This window comes from Lytechinus variegatus, chromosome 19 (assembly GCF_018143015.1).
Source record: "Lytechinus variegatus isolate NC3 chromosome 19, Lvar_3.0, whole genome shotgun sequence".
Taxonomy (NCBI): domain Eukaryota; kingdom Metazoa; phylum Echinodermata; class Echinoidea; order Temnopleuroida; family Toxopneustidae; genus Lytechinus; species Lytechinus variegatus.
Genome location: NC_054758.1, coordinates 4169207 through 4191476, shown reverse-complemented (window position 1 = coordinate 4191476; position 22270 = coordinate 4169207). Strand labels below are relative to the sequence as shown.

General features: G+C 38.3%; 1 protein-coding gene across 1 annotated transcript in view; it reads right to left on the bottom strand.

Moving 5' to 3' along the window:
* Positions 1 to 22270, bottom strand: part of LOC121406223 — an 80800-nt gene that overhangs the window by 42479 nt on the left and 16051 nt on the right. Inside the window, exons 9-12 of the mRNA XM_041597246.1 lie at positions 19759 to 20058; positions 18384 to 18608; positions 16739 to 17026; positions 889 to 1134 (exon numbers count right to left, since the gene is read on the bottom strand). Coding sequence (XP_041453180.1) covers positions 889 to 1134; positions 16739 to 17026; positions 18384 to 18608; positions 19759 to 20058 — 1059 coding nt within the window. The remainder of the gene's footprint in view (positions 1 to 888; positions 1135 to 16738; positions 17027 to 18383; positions 18609 to 19758; positions 20059 to 22270) is intronic.

Here is a 22270-nt window from a genome sequence, read left to right as displayed (position 1 = left end):
CAATAAAATGACCACCCAATAAGTGTAAATGTATGTATGAATATGTGTTAAGTGATTTGGGTAAAAAAAAATGGGTGATTACTGAGAAATGAATAAAATAAGCATTGCAATCCAGTTAGATCTTGGTTCTTTATCAAAGCAATAATAATACAGTCCCACAAGTGCCTTTCTATGTTGGTAATCTTCAGCATCATTATTTTCAGCCTTCAATAGAGTTCATAGAGTTAGGTTGACATGAACAAACCAATCTGGATCTACTATGTTATGGTGACAATTCCTTTGGATATTTGCAGTGGGTGATTTCAAGTCCGGTGTTGGCCTTGGTGTTGGTGTTGAAATTTGGATTGCTTCCCCTAGATCCAAAACTTATTCAGAGTTTGTAAAACTGATCCAGATCCCATTATTAGCACCTCAACAAATAGTGAGTGACTATCTTCATTTTATGTTTGGTGTTATAATCGTGTAAGAATTGACCTAACACCAACACCAAAAGGTCAACACTGCACTTGAAATCACCCAGTGGTGCTACAAAGTTGGTGAACCCCCCAAGAAAATGCAGTCCTTCATACCGAGTGTCGAATGGAGACAACAGTGTTACAATGTCCAGCGAGCCCAGAGAAATAAACTTTATTGAATTTAACGATTTATCACCCGACTTCACAATTAAATAACTAAAACATGGCTTGAACACTTTTAATATTTTCATTTTCTGATGGAGTTCACTAACTTTTTAGCACCACTGTATATACAAATATCAATGAAATCAACCAAGAGATCTCAAATTATCACAAGCAAAATAGATACCCTTTTTGACACATTTTCTTGGACACGCATCATATCTAGGTGTCAATAGAATTACCCCCCCCCCCCGAAGGCAGGCTAGCTTACCCGTTCTGATGAGAATGGTATCACCACCGGTCGAGGTGAAGCGATAGAGGGTTACCGGTTCCAGATCCTCCACCATCAGGGTATAGGAGCTGAAGCATCCCCTGTAAGGGAAAGTGGCATTGTGGACGTAGCTTCCTTCCATCATACGTTCCATGGTGACGTTGGTAGGCTCACTGGCTGTCCAGGCCAAGAACACGCTGTCCGGAGTCTGGTCTAAGACGGTGAAACCATCGCCAGGGATGGACGCTGAAGAATCACACGGATGAAGATGATGTTGATGAGGATTATAATCATGATAATACAGCCACATTCATAAACCCCCCAGGAAGGAAAGATGGGTCAGTTTATCTACATGACTTGTATAATATTATTAGTTACACACTGCTTGTTCACGTAATAGGGAAATGTCTATGTACTGGTTCCACATAGGCCTCATGGAATATGGAACCAGAACGCAGATATTTCCCGTATTACGTACGAACAAGCAGGGTTTAACCAATTTTTTTTTCTCATAAATTCTGTCATCTGACTGGTCAATTTTTTTGGGGTGATTTTACTGGGTCACAAAGGTCAAATAGGCAATAAGCAGGATGTACCTAACTAACATATATTAGTAATATATATTTACCAGCGCTGCACAAAGAAAATCATGCATGGAATTACATATTCATAAATGCAGTCAAAATGTTTATTTAAATGTAAAAGGCTTTCTTATTTTAACCATTCAATATAAAATTTAAGCTAAATCCTACCACAAATCTGACATTTTCTCGCAAAAAACTTTGGACTTGTATATTCGAAAAAAAAATGGTGACTTTTTATTGCACTTTACGATCAGTCGTTGGAAGGCAACATATCAACTTGTTTTTAAGGCCTAATGAAAATAGTACAAACAATGATAATAGTAATGACAGAAAAATAAGTCTCTTGCTTAAAAAAACTTGTCAAAAGTCCATGCACCGTTCTTGATCGTTCTTCCCGCATCCGGGTTTTCGCTTCGGCTTTCCCGCCTAACGTTCCTTTCTCTTCAAAGGAACGGCCGCCATCAAAGGCCCTTTGATGCCACCGTTCTTTTGTTCGTCTTTCCTGCAAGTCTTAATTTCTGTCGAAAGGCAGAAGAATCTATTCTAAATAGCTCCCTCTACGACCAAAACAAATCGGTGCCTTCATCATGTTCATTGATTGACTGTCGGATCGAGAGTTCGCGTCACTGTTCTGAACTGTGGTTCGCATCTATAATGGAAGTTCGGGTGCATTCATAAAACCACGGTAGCTTAATCAAAAATCACGCACATGTCATAAATCGTTACTGATCTTACGAATTTGCTGCAATAACCATAAAAACCTCTTTTTTGCAATTGGAAGAGAGTCAATTCATGATGTTTTAGGTGGGAAAATAAGATTCCACATATTTTCGTTTCGTAGGCCCAAGCCATTCGTAGAATTCACGTCGACTTAGAATATTAATTATTACTCGCATCTCAAACAAGTGTCGAGAGCCCCCCCCCCCAAAAAAAAAAACAGAAGGAAATAGAATGATAAAATAAATATGACCGGAACAGCTTGACACTATTAGGCATAGATAGATCAAAGATTTACAAAGATTTATTAGAAACTGTTTTAAATAGTTTCTTAAAATTTTTGACGGGCAACAATTTCCCCAGGACAACATATTGTCTCTTAATTGTCTCAGAGTTGTGTTCTCGCAGAATTCGTGATCAGGTGGGGGTTAAAAACATTTTTCCCAAAATTCTTGACTTGCGTCTTCGGAATGAGAGTACGCATGCGCGTGGACTGGATATTTACGAAATTGTGGTCGTCTATTTGAATATTGTATGCCATGAATGAATCAGCATCCTCAAATTTCCGGTACCTTTCTACCCCCCCCCCCCCCATTATGAGAGGCACAATTAAAATTTGTAATGCAAAATGCAGCCAAAACAGATCAGAGTGCCCCCCCCCCTTGAAAGCGAACCTAATTTTTCCCCCTGTCATGGATCCGCCCCCGACCTTTAGAAATTATGTTGTATAGACCCAATTCTTGGTTGGATTTACATTTACATAGCCCCCCCCCCCTATTGGCGGAGCAAAAAAAGGGAAAGAAAGAAAAAGAGAGGAGAAAAAGAAGGGGGAAACATAAGAGGAGGAAGGCGAGTGAATAAGATGAGGCGAAGACTTAGAAAATAACTTTAATAATCATTACGCTACTGGGACAACCAATTCAAAGAAATAAACAAATATCAACCTTGGGCGGCCGATCGGGGAAAATATGGGTGAAAAAGAAATCACCCTCCCCCTATTGGCGGAGGCTGGATCCACCCCTGATTTAAATTTACATTTTATTCACACTATCGATCCCCTCTCGGGCATGAGTGTACAACATAAAAACATATAACAGACTAAAGTATAACTTCATTTAATTGGTTTAACGTATTAATAAACGTAATGTTCGGAATTAAAGATAAATACCAATTGTGGTAACGATCAGAAAATTAGTTCGATCAGAATCCAATGAATTTTACCAACGAAGTGTTTGTTTGTATAAATGAAAAATATTTGCCAAATAGCCCTGTGAAAGAAAATCGTAAAAGTGCTGAGAAATGAGCGATATAAGCACAGAATTCCATCAAATGTCAGGTATTTTTGAGGCAATATTATAACACATTGTACCACGTATGCTTTTATGTTTTAGCGATCATCAGAATTATCGATATTGAGCGGCGATTTCATTATTCTACAAAGATAAGTGCAGGCGCGGATCCAGGAGGGGCCGAGCCGGCCCCCCTATTTTTTGACAACCTGCAGAAAAAAGTGTTTCTTGATAGAAACTACGAAAAGCAGGAAGAAAAGTAAGAAAGAGCTATTAAACCCATATAACTTCTGAAGGTTTCCATGGCGAAGAACAATAGTATAGTGGATTTCACGGTACACCATGTATCTTTCTTGGGCAAATGTTGGTCCTGAAAAGGACCACCCAATCTCGACGTTTCGACAAGTGTGTTCTTGTCGTCCTCAGGAGAATGAGCAAAGTTTGTAAAAGCAGGTCTTATATACTCTGTCGAAGTGCCGTCTGCACGGTATCTCGCAGGGTACATGTGTCTGATTGGCTAGAAAAGTCACATGACATCCACATATGCGGACGTGGGTGACAACACACAAATTGGGCGCGCAAAACCAGCTACGACCGGAAATGCCGTCATCTATCATTCCCGCTAAGATTAGCATGAATGACAAAAGCCACCACTTCCGCCCGTGCGCTGCAGTGCTCACACGTGTGTGTAGAAACTCCCGGTAGGCTAATTAGGCAAATTAGCCCCTTTGTCCAGAACGGTAAGCCAGATATTGCTAAGTTGGAGGCCGCTGTCTTGAGGAACAGTGTTATGTTCCTCAATCTCCAACGCTTCTCTGACTCTCCGCTGATGCCAGTAGGGGACACGGGTGACTAGTCTACTTTCATCCCAGAGGATCCGGTGATCATGTGTATGAGCATGATCGATGATTGCAGACTTGTCCCTCTCGTCTCGCCTACCATGGGCCCTATGTTCCTTAATCCGAGTGTTAAAGGAACGACCCGTCTCTCCGATGTAAACTTTACCGCATTCACAAGGAATTCGGTAAACTCCAGGGAGGTCCTTGGAGTTGCGCTTGTCCTTATGGCTGGTGAGGGCAGATTGAAGCTTATTTGAGGAACTATGACGAACCTCAATGTCGGCTTCTCTCAAAATCCTCTGAATCTTGTGAGAGGCTGCTCCCAGATATGGAAGAATAACTCTCGCCTTGGGTTGTCTGACATGAGGGTTCCGCGAAGGGGAAGCTCAGTGCAGATCTTATGTGAGGGGTAGTTGTTACATTTCAAAACACGTTTGATATGTACAAGCTCACCTCTCAGGTGGATCTGGTCACTAACCTCATGTGCTCGTTTGACTAAGGTCTTGTTGATGGATCTCAACACTGATGGGTGGTGGAATGAACGATAGTTCAAGTACCGATCAGTGTGAGTAGGTTTGCGATAAACCTGATGGGATAGGGATCCCTGTGCCGTCCTCGTAATCTTTGTATCAAGAAAGGGGATAGACCCCTTATTCTCCATTTCCATGGTGAACTTGATACACTCGTGTTGAGAGTTGAGGTGCTGTAAGAAATTGTTAGTTTCCTCAGCTCCATGTTGCCAAACCACAAAAGTGTCGTCCACATATCTAAGCCACACTTTGGGTTTGTGGGTTGCTGACTGGAGAGCCGTCTCCTCAAAATGTTCCATGAACATGTTAGCTACCACTGGGGACAGGGGGGACCCCATGGCAGCACCCTCCGTTTGCTTGTAGAATGTGTCTCTCCACCTGAAAGAGGTGGAATTGAGGCACATCTCAAGCAGGTCATGGTCTGCAATCATCGATCATGCTCATACACATGATCACCGGATCCTCTGGGATGAAAGTAGACTAGTCACCCGTGTCCCCTACTGGCATCAGCGGAGAGTCAGAGAAGCGTTGGAGATTGAGGAACATAACACTGTTCCTCAAGACAGCGGCCTCCAACTTAGCAATATCTGGCTTACCGTTCTGGACAAAGGGGCTAATTTGCCTAATTAGCCTACCGGGAGTTTCTACACACACGTGTGAGCACTGCAGCGCACGGGCGGAAGTGGTGGCTTTTGTCATTCATGCTAATCTTAGCGGGAATGATAGATGACGGCATTTCCGGTCGTAGCTGGTTTTGCGCGCCCAATTTGTGTGTTGTCACCCACGTCCGCATATGTGGATGTCATGTGACTTTTCTAGCCAATCAGACACATGTACCCTGCGAGATACCGTGCAGACGGCACTTCGACAGAGTATATAAGACCTGCTTTTACAAACTTTGCTCATTCTCCTGAGGACGACAAGAACACACTTGTCGAAACGTCGAGATTGGGTGGTCCTTTTCAGGACCAACATTTGCCCAAGAAAGATACATGGTGTACCGTGAAATCCACTATACTATTATACCCATGATGTGTAATTTACAGCCTCGTAACGGCCGGCCCGACCCCGAAAGGAAACAAGAAAAAGATGAGGGGAAGAATTGGAAAACAGACTTTATATTAAAAAATTTCGCTCGCGCATCGCGCTCGCATTACCTGTGTAATGAATCCCATTCTAGAGGATTTAATGGCACTTTATATATCCAGTTCTGAAATCAATTTGCACACAATATTTTAGCTCACGCATCATGCTTTCATTTTTTTGTTTGATTTACACAAATTGTTATATCAAAATTTTCAGCTCGCGCTGCGCACTCGCATTGTTTTATTTGTGAGATACCTATCCTCTTTGGAAATTCTTTCCAAAATTTGTCGAAATGCTCCTGTATCATGTCAGTATATCAAAAATTAAGCTCGTGCTTCGCGCTTGCATTTAATTGTTTGAGACATGCAAACAAGCTTGTTCTTTAATTTTGAATAAAAACGCGCTTAGACCGTCCAGTTTTCAGGTCGGAATATCACTCTCATTATTTAATTTGTGATACTTGTATCCTCTTCACTAATCACTAACAACAGTCCTAATTGAGTCCCTTAATTTTCACGTTTCGGCTCGCGCTTCGCGCTCGCATTGTTTAGTTGGATACTTATCTTTGTTCATAATTATAAAAACTGCTCAGAATCTTCAGTTCTAAGGACATAAAATATCAAAGAATTTTTTGCACGCGCTTCGCGCTCGCATTATATATTATGACCACATGAGATACCTTATCTTGTTTATAACAATAAAAACTAACATTTACTTAAAACTTCAGTCTTCAGTTAGGACTACCCCCTGAAAAAACAACAAAAAATAGAATTATGGCGGCCAATCGAGAAAAATGTTGCTGAAAATATTTTTCGGCCCCCTATTGCTATAGCTGGATCCGCCCCTGAAGTGTACATTAATGTACTAGATCTAGATTTATGATAAATATTTCGTATCGAAATCGTCATGTAATCATATTTAAAATTGCTCCTGATATCTTGTGCTGTACATGGTCTATAACCTCCCATAGTTATCGATATCGTCATCACCGCTGTTACTATCGCAATCATCTTCATTTCTCTATTATAAGTATTATCTTCGTTAACATTTCTATTATTTCATTATAATTTTATCTTCATGAATCGATGGGGTGGGAGAAGGAGGAGGAGAAGACTGAGAATTACCAAGGATCGAGAAGCAGACGTACATGTAGAATGGGGGAGCAGTAAACAGGGATGAGAATAGTAATGAGGGATGAGGAAGGATACGGAGAGGAAAAACAAAGATAGAGAAAAAAAGGAGATGCAAGAAGAAAAAGAAGAAGAACGAAGGAAAAGCAGTAGGAGACGTATAAGAAGGGCAGGTGGGCAGAAGAACAAGAAGAGAGGAGACGTAGAAAGAGGGGAGGAGGGAAAAGAAAGAAGCAGCAGAAAAGAATGAGGTGGAGAAAAAAAGAATAATGAAAGACGACTAAGGATATGAAGAAGAAAAAAATAAAGAAAAGGAGAAGGAGTAAGAAGAGTAGATGAAGAAGGGGGCGAAGGATGAGAACAAGAAGAATAATAAGGTGGAAAAAAGAATAACGACGGAGAAACAGAAGAAATAGAAGAGGGGGGGGTTGTTCTAAAGTAAAATCAATGTGAGTAGAATTAAATTAATGTTTTTATCTATATTGCAGTGATTACATCATTACAATACTAGGATGCCATTATGTTCAATAATTTAAGCTTCAAAATTCTGTACTTCACGGGTGAAGATATGGGGCCGTAAGCTGCAGGGAGATATGTAGAGTGATATATTACCATTAGATCATTACTTTAAAATAGATGGAACGTGATTATTTATTTAAAACTAATATTAGTTAGTACACTTACTGGCCTAAAAGTTAAAGCAAAAAGGGCCATGATATAAGCTTCTCCATCAAGAGAATTGAACATTATTGACCTTTCAGGATTGCTTGGCATTGATACTCATCGAACTGTTCTTAGTCATTGCCCAGGCCTATGATCATGAAAGAGCAAGATCACTCACCGTATAGTAGAGAATCATTGACAATAGCATGCTCAGCGGGTTCGCCACAGAAAACAATGGGAGAGCTAGACGCTCGCAGTCTTTAATTTCCCATATCCGCTGTCGTGATTATTGTCGTAATTTCAATAGATAAACCTACTTCAAAAGACCGTTGGCCCGCCCGATGGGGAATCTTTTGTAATAATGTAGTGTATTAAAGTACGTGTATGCAGTAATTACCATTAAGCCTGAGTCGAATCGATTTTAAAATCGGTGTTCGATTGATGTCATCGAACACGGTGCAGATTTTGCAAAATCGGTGCATCGAAAAAAAAAAAAATATGTCGGCCGGCCGATTCGTTTGGTTTACACAATCAATCATCAAAATATCAGTAATGTCCAACTTTACTACTACTTACTTGATTTCTATTGCCCCCAAAATGAGACCGAATGAGTAATTATGATGTTATTCACCATTAATTTGAAGTTTATTTCGATCATAGTTAGAGTCTTACTCGTCTGCTCGTGCCGAGATAATTTATGCACGATGAATTCATGAATGGAAGTCATGGCCACCGATCGTGCATGCGCAGTACTGTTCTTTAATCAAACCAGAAAATGGCCGGAAATTGACGCGATCAACGTAAAATAAATCTTGCTTTCATGAACAATATTAAAATCATGACCATAGAGCATTATTTAATCGTAATATTTAACAATAATTTGCATATGATAATCATTAATATGAATTTAGAGCTTGATGTGAAACGTTTGTATTTCGTTTCAATTTTCAATGGCGGACATCTCATGACGATCGACTTGACTTGAGTCGAGCTAGTGCACTTGTCTAAAAAAATAATCATCACGTCAGGATTGATTCTCGAACATTGTCTACATGCAAAAACTCTGTTCAAGTTCGTAATATCACCATATAATAACATTTAACATGACAAAACAGAGAAAATTGCGTTTGATATTTTTTTCTATCAATTTGAAGCTAGTTTGTGCCCAACTTTGGGCTCTGATTTCATGAATGGGAAAATATGTCATACGTCATCAAACACGCATGCGCATTGTGCTTATTTTCTCGGAGCTTGGAGGAGACGTCCAGAGATGGAATAACAATAGAAATAATCCCAGTATTATGTCTTCCATATGAACATAACATACTTTGCTGACATCGTCAATATTCTTAGTATGACCATAAAATCTTGTTAAATCGTAATAATTTAGATGAATTTAGGGCTCTATTCGAAACATTCGTATTTATTTTGATCGCATGCTCAAATGCGTCTAAAAAAACTGGATTGTCATCAGGATTAATTCTCGAACATCGTCATAACTCATATTCCACAATCTTTCCTCACAATCGTTATATCAGCATTGAATAGCAATTCAAATGACCATCCAGAGAAAATCACGTATTTATTCCCATAAATTTATTTGGAGCTCATTTTGGATCCAACTACACAATCTCAGGCAAGTTACAGCGCTCTCCGTTGATTGCACTTGTTTGCTGGCGCTGACGCCAAGCACGCCTGTCGTTTCGGGAGAGTGAGTGTACGGAGCTGCGGACGGGGCTGGTGAATGGACTGCGAATGCTAGTCGACCGAAAATCATTCGGATCGACTCTGCGTGATTCATGTCTTTATTATTGTTTCATTTTGAACTTATATGTTGTCATCTGCAAATATCATTGTTGAAGATATTTTGGGAAGAATTCTGCTTTGGTCCCCGGCCTTTTTTGTGTGTTTTGTGATCATGGAAAATACAAACGAACTTTGCTCTGTCATCTGCTTGTGCAACGCTCACCCGGCCAACGCCAGCGCATACCGTCAGTGCGTATATGCAAAGCGCATCGCATCGACACAAAAACAAGACTAAATTTTCCCCGCCTTCAATATTCGATGCATCGATGTTCGATCGAATTAGAGCTGTCGAACACCGGTTTTCAAAATAATCGATATGACTCAGGCTTAATTACCATCCCGACTTCTGTTGTGCTATTTAAAAGATTTCTTTCACCATCATCGAGGAGCGATTAGCGTGTAAAATCGCATAAATTATCTCACATAACGGATCTTATGTTCATGATTACCAACATCACCCTAATCATTACCATTATCTTTCATATTTTTTAATGATATAAACTATGAAATTGATACTGGAGAACGATTGGAAATAGATAATGAATGAATGATGATGATAACAGTGATGATGATGGTGATAATTAGAACTTGAAGTGATATTAATGGACATGATAATACGAATAACATGAATAATAATATCAGTGATAATGTAAAGATTAACAAGCGAAGATGATTGGTATATTTGCGGCAATGAACCATGTATAACTTGAGACGCGTTTTTCCTTTATCATGTTTGTTATAAAAGGGTTTTCATATCATGATCCTGAAAGACATAGATTATATTTAGATTAAAAAAAAGAGAATGGATAGCAATCTAATTATGGAAAAGATTTTGCGGGATGTCAAGTCCGATGCAGTATAAAAATTGATTGCATATCGAGGTCGATGCGATTTTTATATCAACGATATCATCCCCCAGAGTCTATAAAGTTATGAGTTTATGTGCATTTTTAGCAAAATTGACATTTGTAATACGAGATTATTCTAATTGTAGAGTGCTGTAACATCCGAACTGCATGGCATTCATGCTACGTACGTTTTGAATTCATCGGACATTTATGAACTTATGCACATATAGGCCTACGTCTTTTGCTTGATAGAACACTAGCTGACCCCCCCCCCCTCCATTAGAGCGAGAACAATATTGTGCTCTTTCATTAATATTGATTTCGATAAGGAGATCGGGAAGCGCACGCCATTAATAGGAATTTACATTATTTGTATACCACTTACAAGTGAAGCACAAAACATGTATCTAAACGCTACGGAACAAATAGAAAGAGAGAATGAATTTCACCAAAAATTAAAGAAGTTGCACAGTTCACAGTAGGCTGTAAACGATAGGGGGCTTCACATGCGGCGGGAAAGGCTATTTACCCCCCCCCCCCCAAAAAAAAAAAAAAGTTTTAACATGGATTTGAATTTCTCTCTTGAATCTGCTTGTTTAGTACTTTCTGTTAGATTGTTCCTGAGTTGGATCTAGTGGGGGGGGGGGGCAAGGGGCCCGCCCCTCCCACCTCCCTCTTTTGGCGGAGCAAAAAAAAACGGGGAAGAAAGAAAGAAAAAAAAGGAAAAGAGAGGAGAAAAAACATAGGAGGAGGAAAACGATTGAATAAATAAGATGAGGGAAAAACAATTAAAAAAAAATCTTTCATGTCATTATATAAAATTTTCGCTCATGCTTCGCGCTCGCATTGCCTTTTAGGTGATTTACACATATGGAACTTAAAAAATCAAATTTTTAAGTCAATATACATAACATATTTTAACTCAGAAATCGAACTTTCATAAAGTGTTCTGAAAAAAATTATTGTCTGAATATTAACATTTTCTGCTCCCGCTGCGCGCTCACAAAATTTGATTTGTCAGGTACCTATTATTTTCCTGTATTCAATTTTAGTTATCAAAATATCCCTATTCATGTCAGATTGTGAAAACATATTAGCTAGCGCTGCACGCTAGCATTTTGATTGGTGAGTTATGAAAAATTCAATATTATATTACAAACTAATTAAAATCTCCATTTTATGACAGTTTATCAACAATTTTCGGCTGGCGATTTGCGCGCACATTGATTTTTGAAAATATATCAACTCATGCATCTTATTCATAATTATAGAAGTGCTTTAAATATATAATATTGACAGATTTCGCGCTCTGATTAGGCTTATGAGATTAATAAATTAATTTAATGACAAATTGTCCCTAAAAGAAATTCAGGCGCGTAGCCAGGGGGGGGGGCGGTGGGGGCGGTCGCCCCCCCCAAAACGTCCCCAAAAAGAAAAAAAAAGAAGGGAAAAAAGAGAGGAGAAAAGAAAAAGGGAAGGGAGGAAAGGGGAGAAAGGTAGCTTTGTGTTTTTTTTCTTTTTATTCTTTTTTTTTCTTAAAAGAGAAACTCCATCACTCTTGCTCTAAATTTATATATGAATTTTTCTTCCGCGCTGTGCGCGGTTAAATGACAATATTGCAATTCTCCATTGTTTCCCCCACCCTTTCTCTAACCCTGTTTTTCCACCTCAGGTATATGTGTTTCTTACCGGTTAAAGTTCAAATGTATCCATTAGGGCATGGAATTAGAGTAAGGCTACGCCAAAGTATATGAAGTTATCTTTTTTTTAAATTGATCGCGCAACTTCTGGTCGGGTCGGCTCCGGGCGGGTAAAATTTTATATCAATTTCCACCTCCATAAAGTCAACTTCTCCTGCTTTTCAGCTCATTACCAAACAATCATAATTCTGGGGCAAACAGGTTCCTAAAATTCGCGTCGTATTAAATAAAGAAGTACAATATTTTTTTCCCAATTCTATTAAACTTCATGTCATTTCCCTTCACATTCATCTCCTGCCCTGTTTTGCGCCCTCAGTTTGAAATGTTGAATGACACTTAATTTTCTTTATTATTCAAAATGAAGCACTTCAGGATAAGTCAAAGAAATTAGGAATCCTCTTTTTTTTAATTTAATTTCAATAAATCACAGAAGTTTCAACTTTCTGCGCACTATTTCCTCATAAAGAAGTTCAATAATCTTAGAAAATCATTTTAATTAGAGTCGATGGTGGTATTAGACGTATCTGCATTATTTTGATGAAACGTCCGCCCTTTGAAATGTCACAGTTTCATTGCTCTGCGCGGGGCTGAATATCTTTCTCCCGGCATATATACACTTCTTCTCCTCTGTTTTGCGAGTTAAAGATATGCACTGTCGCTAAATTGTTTGTAATCAAATCTGATCTTTCCAAGGGAAGTATTCAATATATCTTTGAGAAGACCCTTTAGTCGGGACCCTTTTCATGGCAAAAAAATGATAAAACGCTTTAGCTTCCGCGCTTCGCGCGAGGGTATTATTTTAATTTCCTCCAATGTATTCCTTTTTTGTGCGTTCACAATCACTTTTTGAAAACAAATTAAGGTTCATGAAAACAATGTTCAAAATCACAATGAGTCAACTGAATTGGAGCTGAAATAGGCACTAGAGACAAGAGAGACGGCTCCTTTTCATTTTAATTTATGTAACACCAAAAGCTTCGCGCTTCGCGCGGGAGGGGGAAACTCCCCCTCCCTGCACCCACCCCCTAGGGAGCGCGCTTCGCGCGCTCTTTAAGTGTTGGCACGCTTCGCGTGCATTTACCGCCCCCTCCAAAATGAAATCCTGGCTACGCGGTTGAAAAGAATAAAGCTTAAAAGTGACAATATTTGGTGTACATATTATAAAGCGCCTTCTTATATTCCAATTTTACCTTAAACGTAAGTATTTTATTTTCAAACGAAGTCTATGAAAAAGGTGCAGTTAGGCTTTCATTTTGATGCCAAATAGTCTCATAATAGGGATTAGTTGCAAACACGGTTTTCGAATAGAAGGCACATCGGGGAACATCAAAGTAACAAGACAGTCACCAGCGCTGACAAAGTGATAATCTCCCCTTGACATACCCCTACCAATCAAGAGGTCATCTTCCTATTGAAATCCGCCACCAGTCAGACCACCTCTATGTTCAAGAATATAGGGTAATCTCCGCAATCAAGAATGGGGTAATTTAAATCTACCTTGACAATGGGGTAAGCCGTTAAATACAGCTTGCAATGCACTGGCCCATGTCATTTTCAACGTCCGGCTTTCGGGGAATTAAAATGAGCATCAAATGGGTAGTTTCCTTGATCTCGTTTTGTCCCCATACTAGAACCTTGATTTTGTTTCTTTTCGTAATGTGCATTTTGATATGGTTTCCATTATATTTCTCAACATTTCGACATTTAATGTAGTTTAATGCTTGCCTTTATAAAGAGCAATATTACATAAAACCTGCTTGGCGAAGCAGATTATAACATAACGTTCGAATGATATTTTATCAACACATTTTTAATTAAGCATGTAACTTCCCTCTTTATAGGTATACTCTTAATGTAAACATTCGAGTTATATTTATTGCCTACCATCTCTCTGTGCATTTTAATAACCAAATATATTTTGAAAAGGGGTGTTTACCAGGCTAAAGTGAAGGTCCTCATTTGGGTATGAACGACATATTCTCATTAAAATACATGTTGGGAGTTTCAAAGGGGGCACACTTGTGTAAAATGGCATATTTACATTAACAAAATTGATAATGGCTCTCAAAGGGGGGCCGGCACACGGGTCGGATCCCCCCCCCCCCCCGGATTCACTACATAACTGTACCCTCCATGTGCAGAATATAGACCCCCGTATAGACCCACTACTTCTTTTAGTAGAGGTCACAAAATAGACCACAATACTTTTGAGAGCCCAACTATTGTTCAAAATAAATACGGCGCTTATTGGATTGTATTGTGTTACTCCGGCAGGATCCGCACCAGCATGCACTCCATCCTTGTTGATCTAGTATGCTAAATACCTCGGTCACAATTTTGTTCTAAGGCAAGTCGAAAACAGTCATTTTAACAGTTTTTGTACCAGCTAAATATAGGAAATTTGAATAAAATGAATAAAACGGCTGTTTTCGACTCGCTGTATGGCCGCCGTAAAGCAAATATGACCGAGGTATTACCATTTCCTGTACGTTAATTTATTTTTGGTGCACATTTGAATATGCAAGCTATACAGAATGCAGCTATACAATTAAGAGGTGAGGTACAAAGTTGGAAGGGAAACTAGGCCAAAGAGGCTTTCGTATTACGTCGGTAAATTATGTTTACCTTAGACACTGGGAATCTAATTTGCAATAATTTGACAGACACACATTGCAGATTAATTCAGATATTTGATAGGAAGAAGAAATCAACGGCAATATACACGTATTGTTCAAGTCAAACGTGAAGGTTAAAAAAAATAGGTATAGAAAAGTTTTAGAAAAATTCAAAGGAAGAAATGAAGTTGGATAAAAAAAGGAACCATCAGAATTAAGTTGACAAAATTGAATATTGTATGTAGAACAGGAAAATTGAAAGAAATAATTAAGTCCCCTCCCCCCGAGCGGACTGGTTTGAAGGGGTGGGGTCACCATGCATAAAATCATGGTACTCTTGTGGAGGCCTCAGCCCCAGATCCCCTTCGGTTCTGTGGCTCCTGGATGGTAATCAAGAACACTAGGTCACAGAGCACTCTAGATCACAGGGGAAATTTATATAAGAGAATAAAGACGGATCCCAGGTAAAAAGATATAGTATAGATTTTCCTGTCCAGTGTCATGTCGGAGTCACTTCAATGTGTTAAGTTTCATTTTAATTCACGTGATATTTTTCATCGGTCATTCAAAGTTTAGAATGGGATTAATAGAAGACGCTACAATTCCTTTATAAACACTCAACTCTATTCATGGTCAAGACTACCTCAACTTTTATAATTTCAATATTTATTTTTAAGTGCTTTTGATTTCGTTCGAAGGTAAAGATTTTTGTTATGGTCTTAAAAAGTAACGAAAGTACTTTTTGTTCTGAATCTAGGGTAATGACATTCAAGAATTGTGCATTTAAGCAACAATTACCGATATGACAGCTTGAGCATCCAATTTATTTTTTAAAGTTCAAATTAATTAAGGATATTTTATTCGTTTGTTTTGCACGGCATCTGTATTATATGCAAATATATAAGTTTCTAGAATTCCAATGTTTAAACAAATGCAGTGGCGTACCTCGGATTTTCCACAATGGGGGGGGGGGGGGCAAAAGAGTCCTTAACAGGATATAAAGGACATTTCACAGCTAAAACAAATTGACAAGCAAACAAAAAAAGGTCTTCAACTTCTCGTCAGGGGGGGGGGGCAGGGATAGGTTTTGGGGGGAGAGTCTGCCCCCCGTAGGTACGCTAGTGAACATACATATAGTAAGAGGGCTAAATAAAACATAGGCCTATGTTAAGCCCAAATTTGAATTTCAACGCTGCCCTTAGTTTTCAACCTTTTTTCCAGAAAAACGGTTGCATTTTATGTATTTATTGTTATTTTTTGTCACGGTAGCGTTTCAATGTATTACTTTAAATGCCATCATTTTTGGACCAAGGTATGATTTATATTGCATCTTTTGCGTGGGTTTTTGCATTTCGTTTACAAAGATGTTAAGGACAATTCCATATTTTTCCTCTTCACCCGACAATGCTGACTGTGTGGGCTCAGTGTGATGAAAAAAATCTTACCCTCGCCTGAACACTTACTTTCAGAAATTCAATATGTTAACGGTATGTTCTTCAAAATAAAACAACATGCTCGTGCTAAAGGGCTAAAGCTTAATTGTTCTATTAAAGAAATGAAATCTAAATCTAATTGAAATTTGTCATATACTGAAACTCGAAACGAAAATTTCTCCCCAAAAAATGTGAAAGCGTAACTTTTGAAAATTAGTCACTGGACTACGCACACCGATACAAGGACACAACAATATTCAGATCAGTGACTGGAGATCGGGCGTTTAATAGTTTGCCTAAAATGCCGATATCGTGGACATAGAGGGCGCTCATGCAGAAACATCTTATCGGAAAGCCAACCGGGTGGTGTCAAAAGAAAAGATCAAAGCGCACGCTTCCGTTTTCGCTGCAAAAGGGAACGGTGGCGTCTTGAATGGCAAGAGCACTGACCCGTAGGAAAGAAAAATGGTCAATGGAACGTTGAGCGGGTTCGCCGTGGAATATAAAGGTAAAGACGCACGCACACCTTTGACAAGCCGCCTAAAAACAAATTTCACCATAAAAATCTGTTAAAAAAATATAAATGAACCCCAACCACAGGCTAACTTACTAGTCATGTTTTCCAAAATGACCGGCTCACTGCGTTCATCTAGTTCCGGACCACCCCAAGCCATGACTCGGATGTCATACTCCACTCCGGGTCGAAGGTCACTGAGGATGAATGTCTCAGAATCTCCTTCAACTCGATATTCGTCTTCACAATCACAATCGTTTTGAGTAGCGTCCCTGCATGCTATTGTGATGATGTATTCATCGAGGACTCCTAACCCAGGCTTGAGTTCTAATGTGATGTTGGACTCCGCAAAATCCAGAATAGTCACTACTGGTTGGCTTGGACCTATCAAATAAATGGAGGATATGTAAATAACAACAGGGCCCAGTCTTACAAAGAGTTACGATTGATCCGATCAATCGCAACTATGGATGGCCAACAACATCAACATCTATTATGCATGTTAGTTCAAAACATTTTCTAACTATGATGTATATTCATGGATTCATTGTTTTCTTGAAAATTCACTGTGCTTCTCTTTGTTCACAAAGGACATTGTGCCAATTTCCTATGGAAAAAATTATGACAGAGATGGATTTCCATAGTTACAATAGATTGATCCAATTGGACCAGGTCTACCACCCAGTATAGTCTCTTAAGGACTGCTTGGATGTATCAAAGAAGATAAGTAATCTAGAACTAGGGAGCGTTTTAATAACATTATAGTCTGACCGAAAAGTTGCTTATCTGACATCTTTCCTTGATTCTGATTGGCTGAGAAGCAAAGTTACTAATAAAGCGTGATTTGTCAGATTAAACGTCCGACAAGTCATTTCATGGACCACTCCACACTTCAGGTCTACGTGGACCTATCATGGAAGATTAGTAATTTAGAACAGGTCTATCCCCAGTACAGTCAGTGTAGGACTACTTGGACCTATCAAGGGATATTAGTAATTGAGGACAGGTCTCTCAGTACGGTCACTTTAGGTCTACGTGGACCTATCATGGAAGATTAGTAATTAAGAACAGGTCTATCCCCATTACAATCAGTGTAGGTCTACCTGGTCTATCAATGAATATTAGTAATCTGGAACAGGAATGCTCCCAGTATGATCATTCAGGTCTACTTGGACCTATTACACAAGATTAGTAATCTAGAACAGGTCTACTTGGACTTATCAAGGAATATTAGTAATCATAAAAATATAAATAAAATATCGGCAAATTTGTCACCGTTAGCGCCAAAGAAATCTGATATTCTCAATAAGCATCACGATATCAGCATTTTGCAAGCAGATATAAAAAATGTGAGTTAAATGTGGTACTGACTGATTCTACAGCATTTTGTCGTCCATCTGATATGAATACCTCACCTTTTGAGCTTGAGATTTTGTTTATAATCTCCACAAAAACTTTGGTCTGCGAAGCAAGGTCACACTTCTTTCAGAACTGTTTTCGAACACAGCACGCATTCGTCGATCAAAATAGAATTTTGAAATCGCGATACCGGCGAAACCCCTTGACCTACTTCACATTTTCGTCAATGATTTTATAGTTTACGATCTTGCCGTCAATGTGGTAACTATTTATTGAATTGATTTTGTATAAATTGTGAATATTTTGGGAACAAATTGAAGCCTGATGAATATTTTTGAAAAGTTCGCAAAGTTTGGACACCCCATCACACTGGTTGACTTACGCAATCTGAATCTAACCATCAATTCCTCACTGCTGATGTCAATAGACCCGTTGTACAGCTGACCAGGAATCAGATTTGTGATGTAAACTCTATTATTTTCATCACTCGTTTCCCATTCTCCTATTGGACTAAGATCCACATCGATGCTCGTAAAAGAAGGTAGAGTATAAAAGATTGATGTCTCATTGCGATCAATCTCATAAATTGTTCCTGGAGCAGGAGAAGCTGGTGGGAAGGAAAAATAAATAAACAAATAAGTATCAGAAGTCCTAAAGGCTGTCTTCATCTTTTATAAGGATTCATGCAAAAGTGGTGTGAATTTTACAGTATGTAATTTTTCATTGACATGATTTTATGCGAAAATATGACTTTGACCACATATTGTATCTGGCGTCCTCCTAGCACTTTTGTACTCCTCAAGGAAAATTATATGGTCTTGGCCTGGGAAGTCTGAAGTCCTTGACCTCAGTTGTCTGAAGTCCTTAGTCTTGGATGTCTAGTCCTTGGTATTGGCCTCAGATCTAGCCATGCCAATATGCAGTTCAATAAGGAATTCTCAAAATATACAGTTGAGGCCAAAAGTTTACATACACCCATGGAATTCAGTGAAATTTGTTCACTTGCTAAACTTCGTAAAATTCACTTTATCTTCAGAAATACCATGACGAATTTGGTATCAAATGAAAAAGGATATTAGGCTCTTTCACATGACTGAGTTGCCGTTTGGATTGAAGTATATTTCAGGTGGAATTTTCAAACATCATTTCATATAAATATAAAAATGTCAATTCTATGATCTACATTACATTTTCTATATTGATATGTCACCACTGAACAAAAAACTGTAATCTGAAATGTTTGTGTTGAGAAGTAACTAGCACAAATATAAAATGTTTTCTGTCAAGTTTTTATATTTAATTTCTCTAAAATATGAAGATTTTTAGGGGAAAAATGACACATGAATACTACTATTTTTCAGCTCCTGATGACAAAGCAATGTGATGAAGGAGCATGACATACGCATTTTTTATATATCAAATTTGTCATAGTAGCACAAATATTTTACAAGATACATGCACAATAAATGTACAGTAAATTTTATGTTAAGTAAATTTTATGTCTGAATTTCCTTGGGGCATGTAATCTTCCGGCCTCAACTGTATATAGGGGGCTATTGTCTTTATTTCACCCAAACCCTGGGGCCTGTTGCAGAAAGAGTTGTGTTTAAACGCAAGTAAAAAAATCACTCGCAAGTCCCAAATGCGCGCTGTTGATTGGTTGAAAATCAAGTTGCGCATGATTTTTAGAGTTGCGTTTGATTGCAACTCTTTCTGCAACGGGCCCCAGATCTATAACTGACTTCATGGATACATACATGTTGATGCAACATCCTTTAAACTTCCACTCTGTTGCTCCTCAAATTCATCAGTTGCATTTAGGACAGTTCTGATAAAAAACTCGTACAGAATAGAGGGAAGCAGGTCGTCAAGAAGATACGATGCTTGGATGTTGTTAATCGATATAGTCTGGCCTGGAGAGTTGTACCGCCTATCCACCTGTGAGACTATGGTTACGTCTACCCGATCGACATCACCTACTAATGGCAGCTCTCGATATAATTCAATAGATGTTTGGTTCGTATGTGAAATCCTGAAATTTTCTAAGTCTCCTGGATCTACAATTGAAGATGATAAATAATCGCATTTTTAATACATGTTACATGAAATGGATTGATATGAGAAACTAATCTCCTCATTGAAGGACAAGTACACCCCGACAAGAACTTGATTTGAATAAAAAGAGAAAAATTCAACAAGCATAATGCTGAAAATTTCATCAAAATCGATTGTAAAATAAGAAAGTTATGATATTTTAAAGTTTCGCTTCATTTCACAAAACAGTTATATGCACATCTTGGTCGGTATGAAAATGAGGGAACTGATGACAGCACTCACTCACTATTTCTTTTGTATTTTATTATATGAAATATTTTGATTTTCTCGTCATTGTCATGTGAAATGAAGTTTCATTCCTACCTGAACACGTGGAATTCCATTATTTTAACATTTTGTGCTTCAGGCAAGGAGGTCCTAATCATCAAATTCGTAAAAATTGAAATATTGTATAATTCAAACAATAAAAACACAAAAGAAATAGTGAGTGACATCATCAACTCTCTCATTTGGATGTAACTGGCTCGTTCATATAACTATTTTATTAAAAATAAGCGAAACTTTGGAATGTCATAACTTTCTTATTTTACATCCGATTTTGATGAAATTTTCAGCATTGTGCTTGTCTGATTTTTCCTTATTGATTCAAATTAACATTTTTCTGAGGTGGACTTGACCTTTAAAAAGTACTTTTCCACATTTAACAAATCCAGCATTTTGCTCCTTTGGGAGACACTTTGCAAAATATGATCAGAACAAGGAAAATGTCACGTATCAATGTGATACAATTTTCAATGTAGTATGTTTTGCCGTTGATCCTGAACAAAATGCTGCGGTCGTTGAAAAAAACTAAATGTTACCAACGTGCAATTCTAAATTAGCGATGCAATAAAAACAAATAAAATCATGTTAAAGAAATAACAAGTGGAATGCCTCTGGCCGTCTCACCTGCATCACGCGGTTCAATATAGCAGCAGTGCTGACTTTGAATACTACTCTAACTCGCACAAGATGTTCAGCGATACATGGTTACTCTTATGTCCACTTTTTATGAACTAGACCAATAAACTTACAGAGATATGATGGTTATTCAACAAAAAACCCCAACATGGCCAAAGTTCATTGACCTTACATGACCTGTGACCTTGATCATGTGACCTGAAACTTGCACAGGATGTTCAGTGATACTTGATTACTCTTATGTACAAGTTTCATGAATCAGATCCATAAACTTTCAAAGTTATGATGGTAATTCAACAGATACACCCAGTTCGGCCAAAGTTCATTGACCTTTGACCTTGGTCATGTGACCTGAAACGTGCACAGGATGTTCAGAGATACTTGATTACTATAATGTCCAAGTTTAATGAACTAGACCAATAAATTTTCAAAGTTATGATGGTAATTCAACAGATACCCCCAATTCGGCCAAAGTTCATTGACCCTAAATGACCTTTGACCTTAATCATGAGACCTGAAACTTGCACGAAATGTTCAGTGATGCTTGATTACTATTATGTCCAAGTTTCATGAATCAGATCCATAAACTTTCAAAGTTATGATGGGAATTCAACAGATATCTGCAATTCGGCCAAAGTTCATTGACCCTAAATGACCTTTGACCTTGGTCATGTGACGTGAAACTCGTGCAGGATGTTCAGCGATACTTGATTAACCTTATGTCCAAGTTTCATGAACTAGGTCCATATATTTTCTAAGTTATGATGACATTTCAAAAACTTAACCTCAGGTTAAGATTTCGATGTTGATCCCTCCAACATGGTCTAAGTTCATTGACCCTAAATGACCTTTGACCTTGGTCATGTGACATGAAACTCTAATAGGATGTTCAGTAATACTTGATTAACCTTATGGCCAAGTTTTATTAACTAGGTCCATATACTTTCTAAGTTATGACGTCATTTCAAAAACTTAACCTCAGGTTAAGATTTGATGTTGACGCCGCCGCCGCCGTCGGAAAAGCGGCGCCTATAGTCTCACTCTGCTTCGCAGGTGAGACAAAAATCGGCACATTGGATAAAAACTTTTCTTTTATTTCTTTTGACTCATGTTACATGTATCGTACATATTATCCACATAATTTCAAGGTACAAAAATGAAAAATTGTACAATGGATGACTATTGCAAATTTGAAGTACAAAGGAGTAATGTTTCATAAAGCTGTTTGTAAAGTTATACATGATTTCTTCGCAT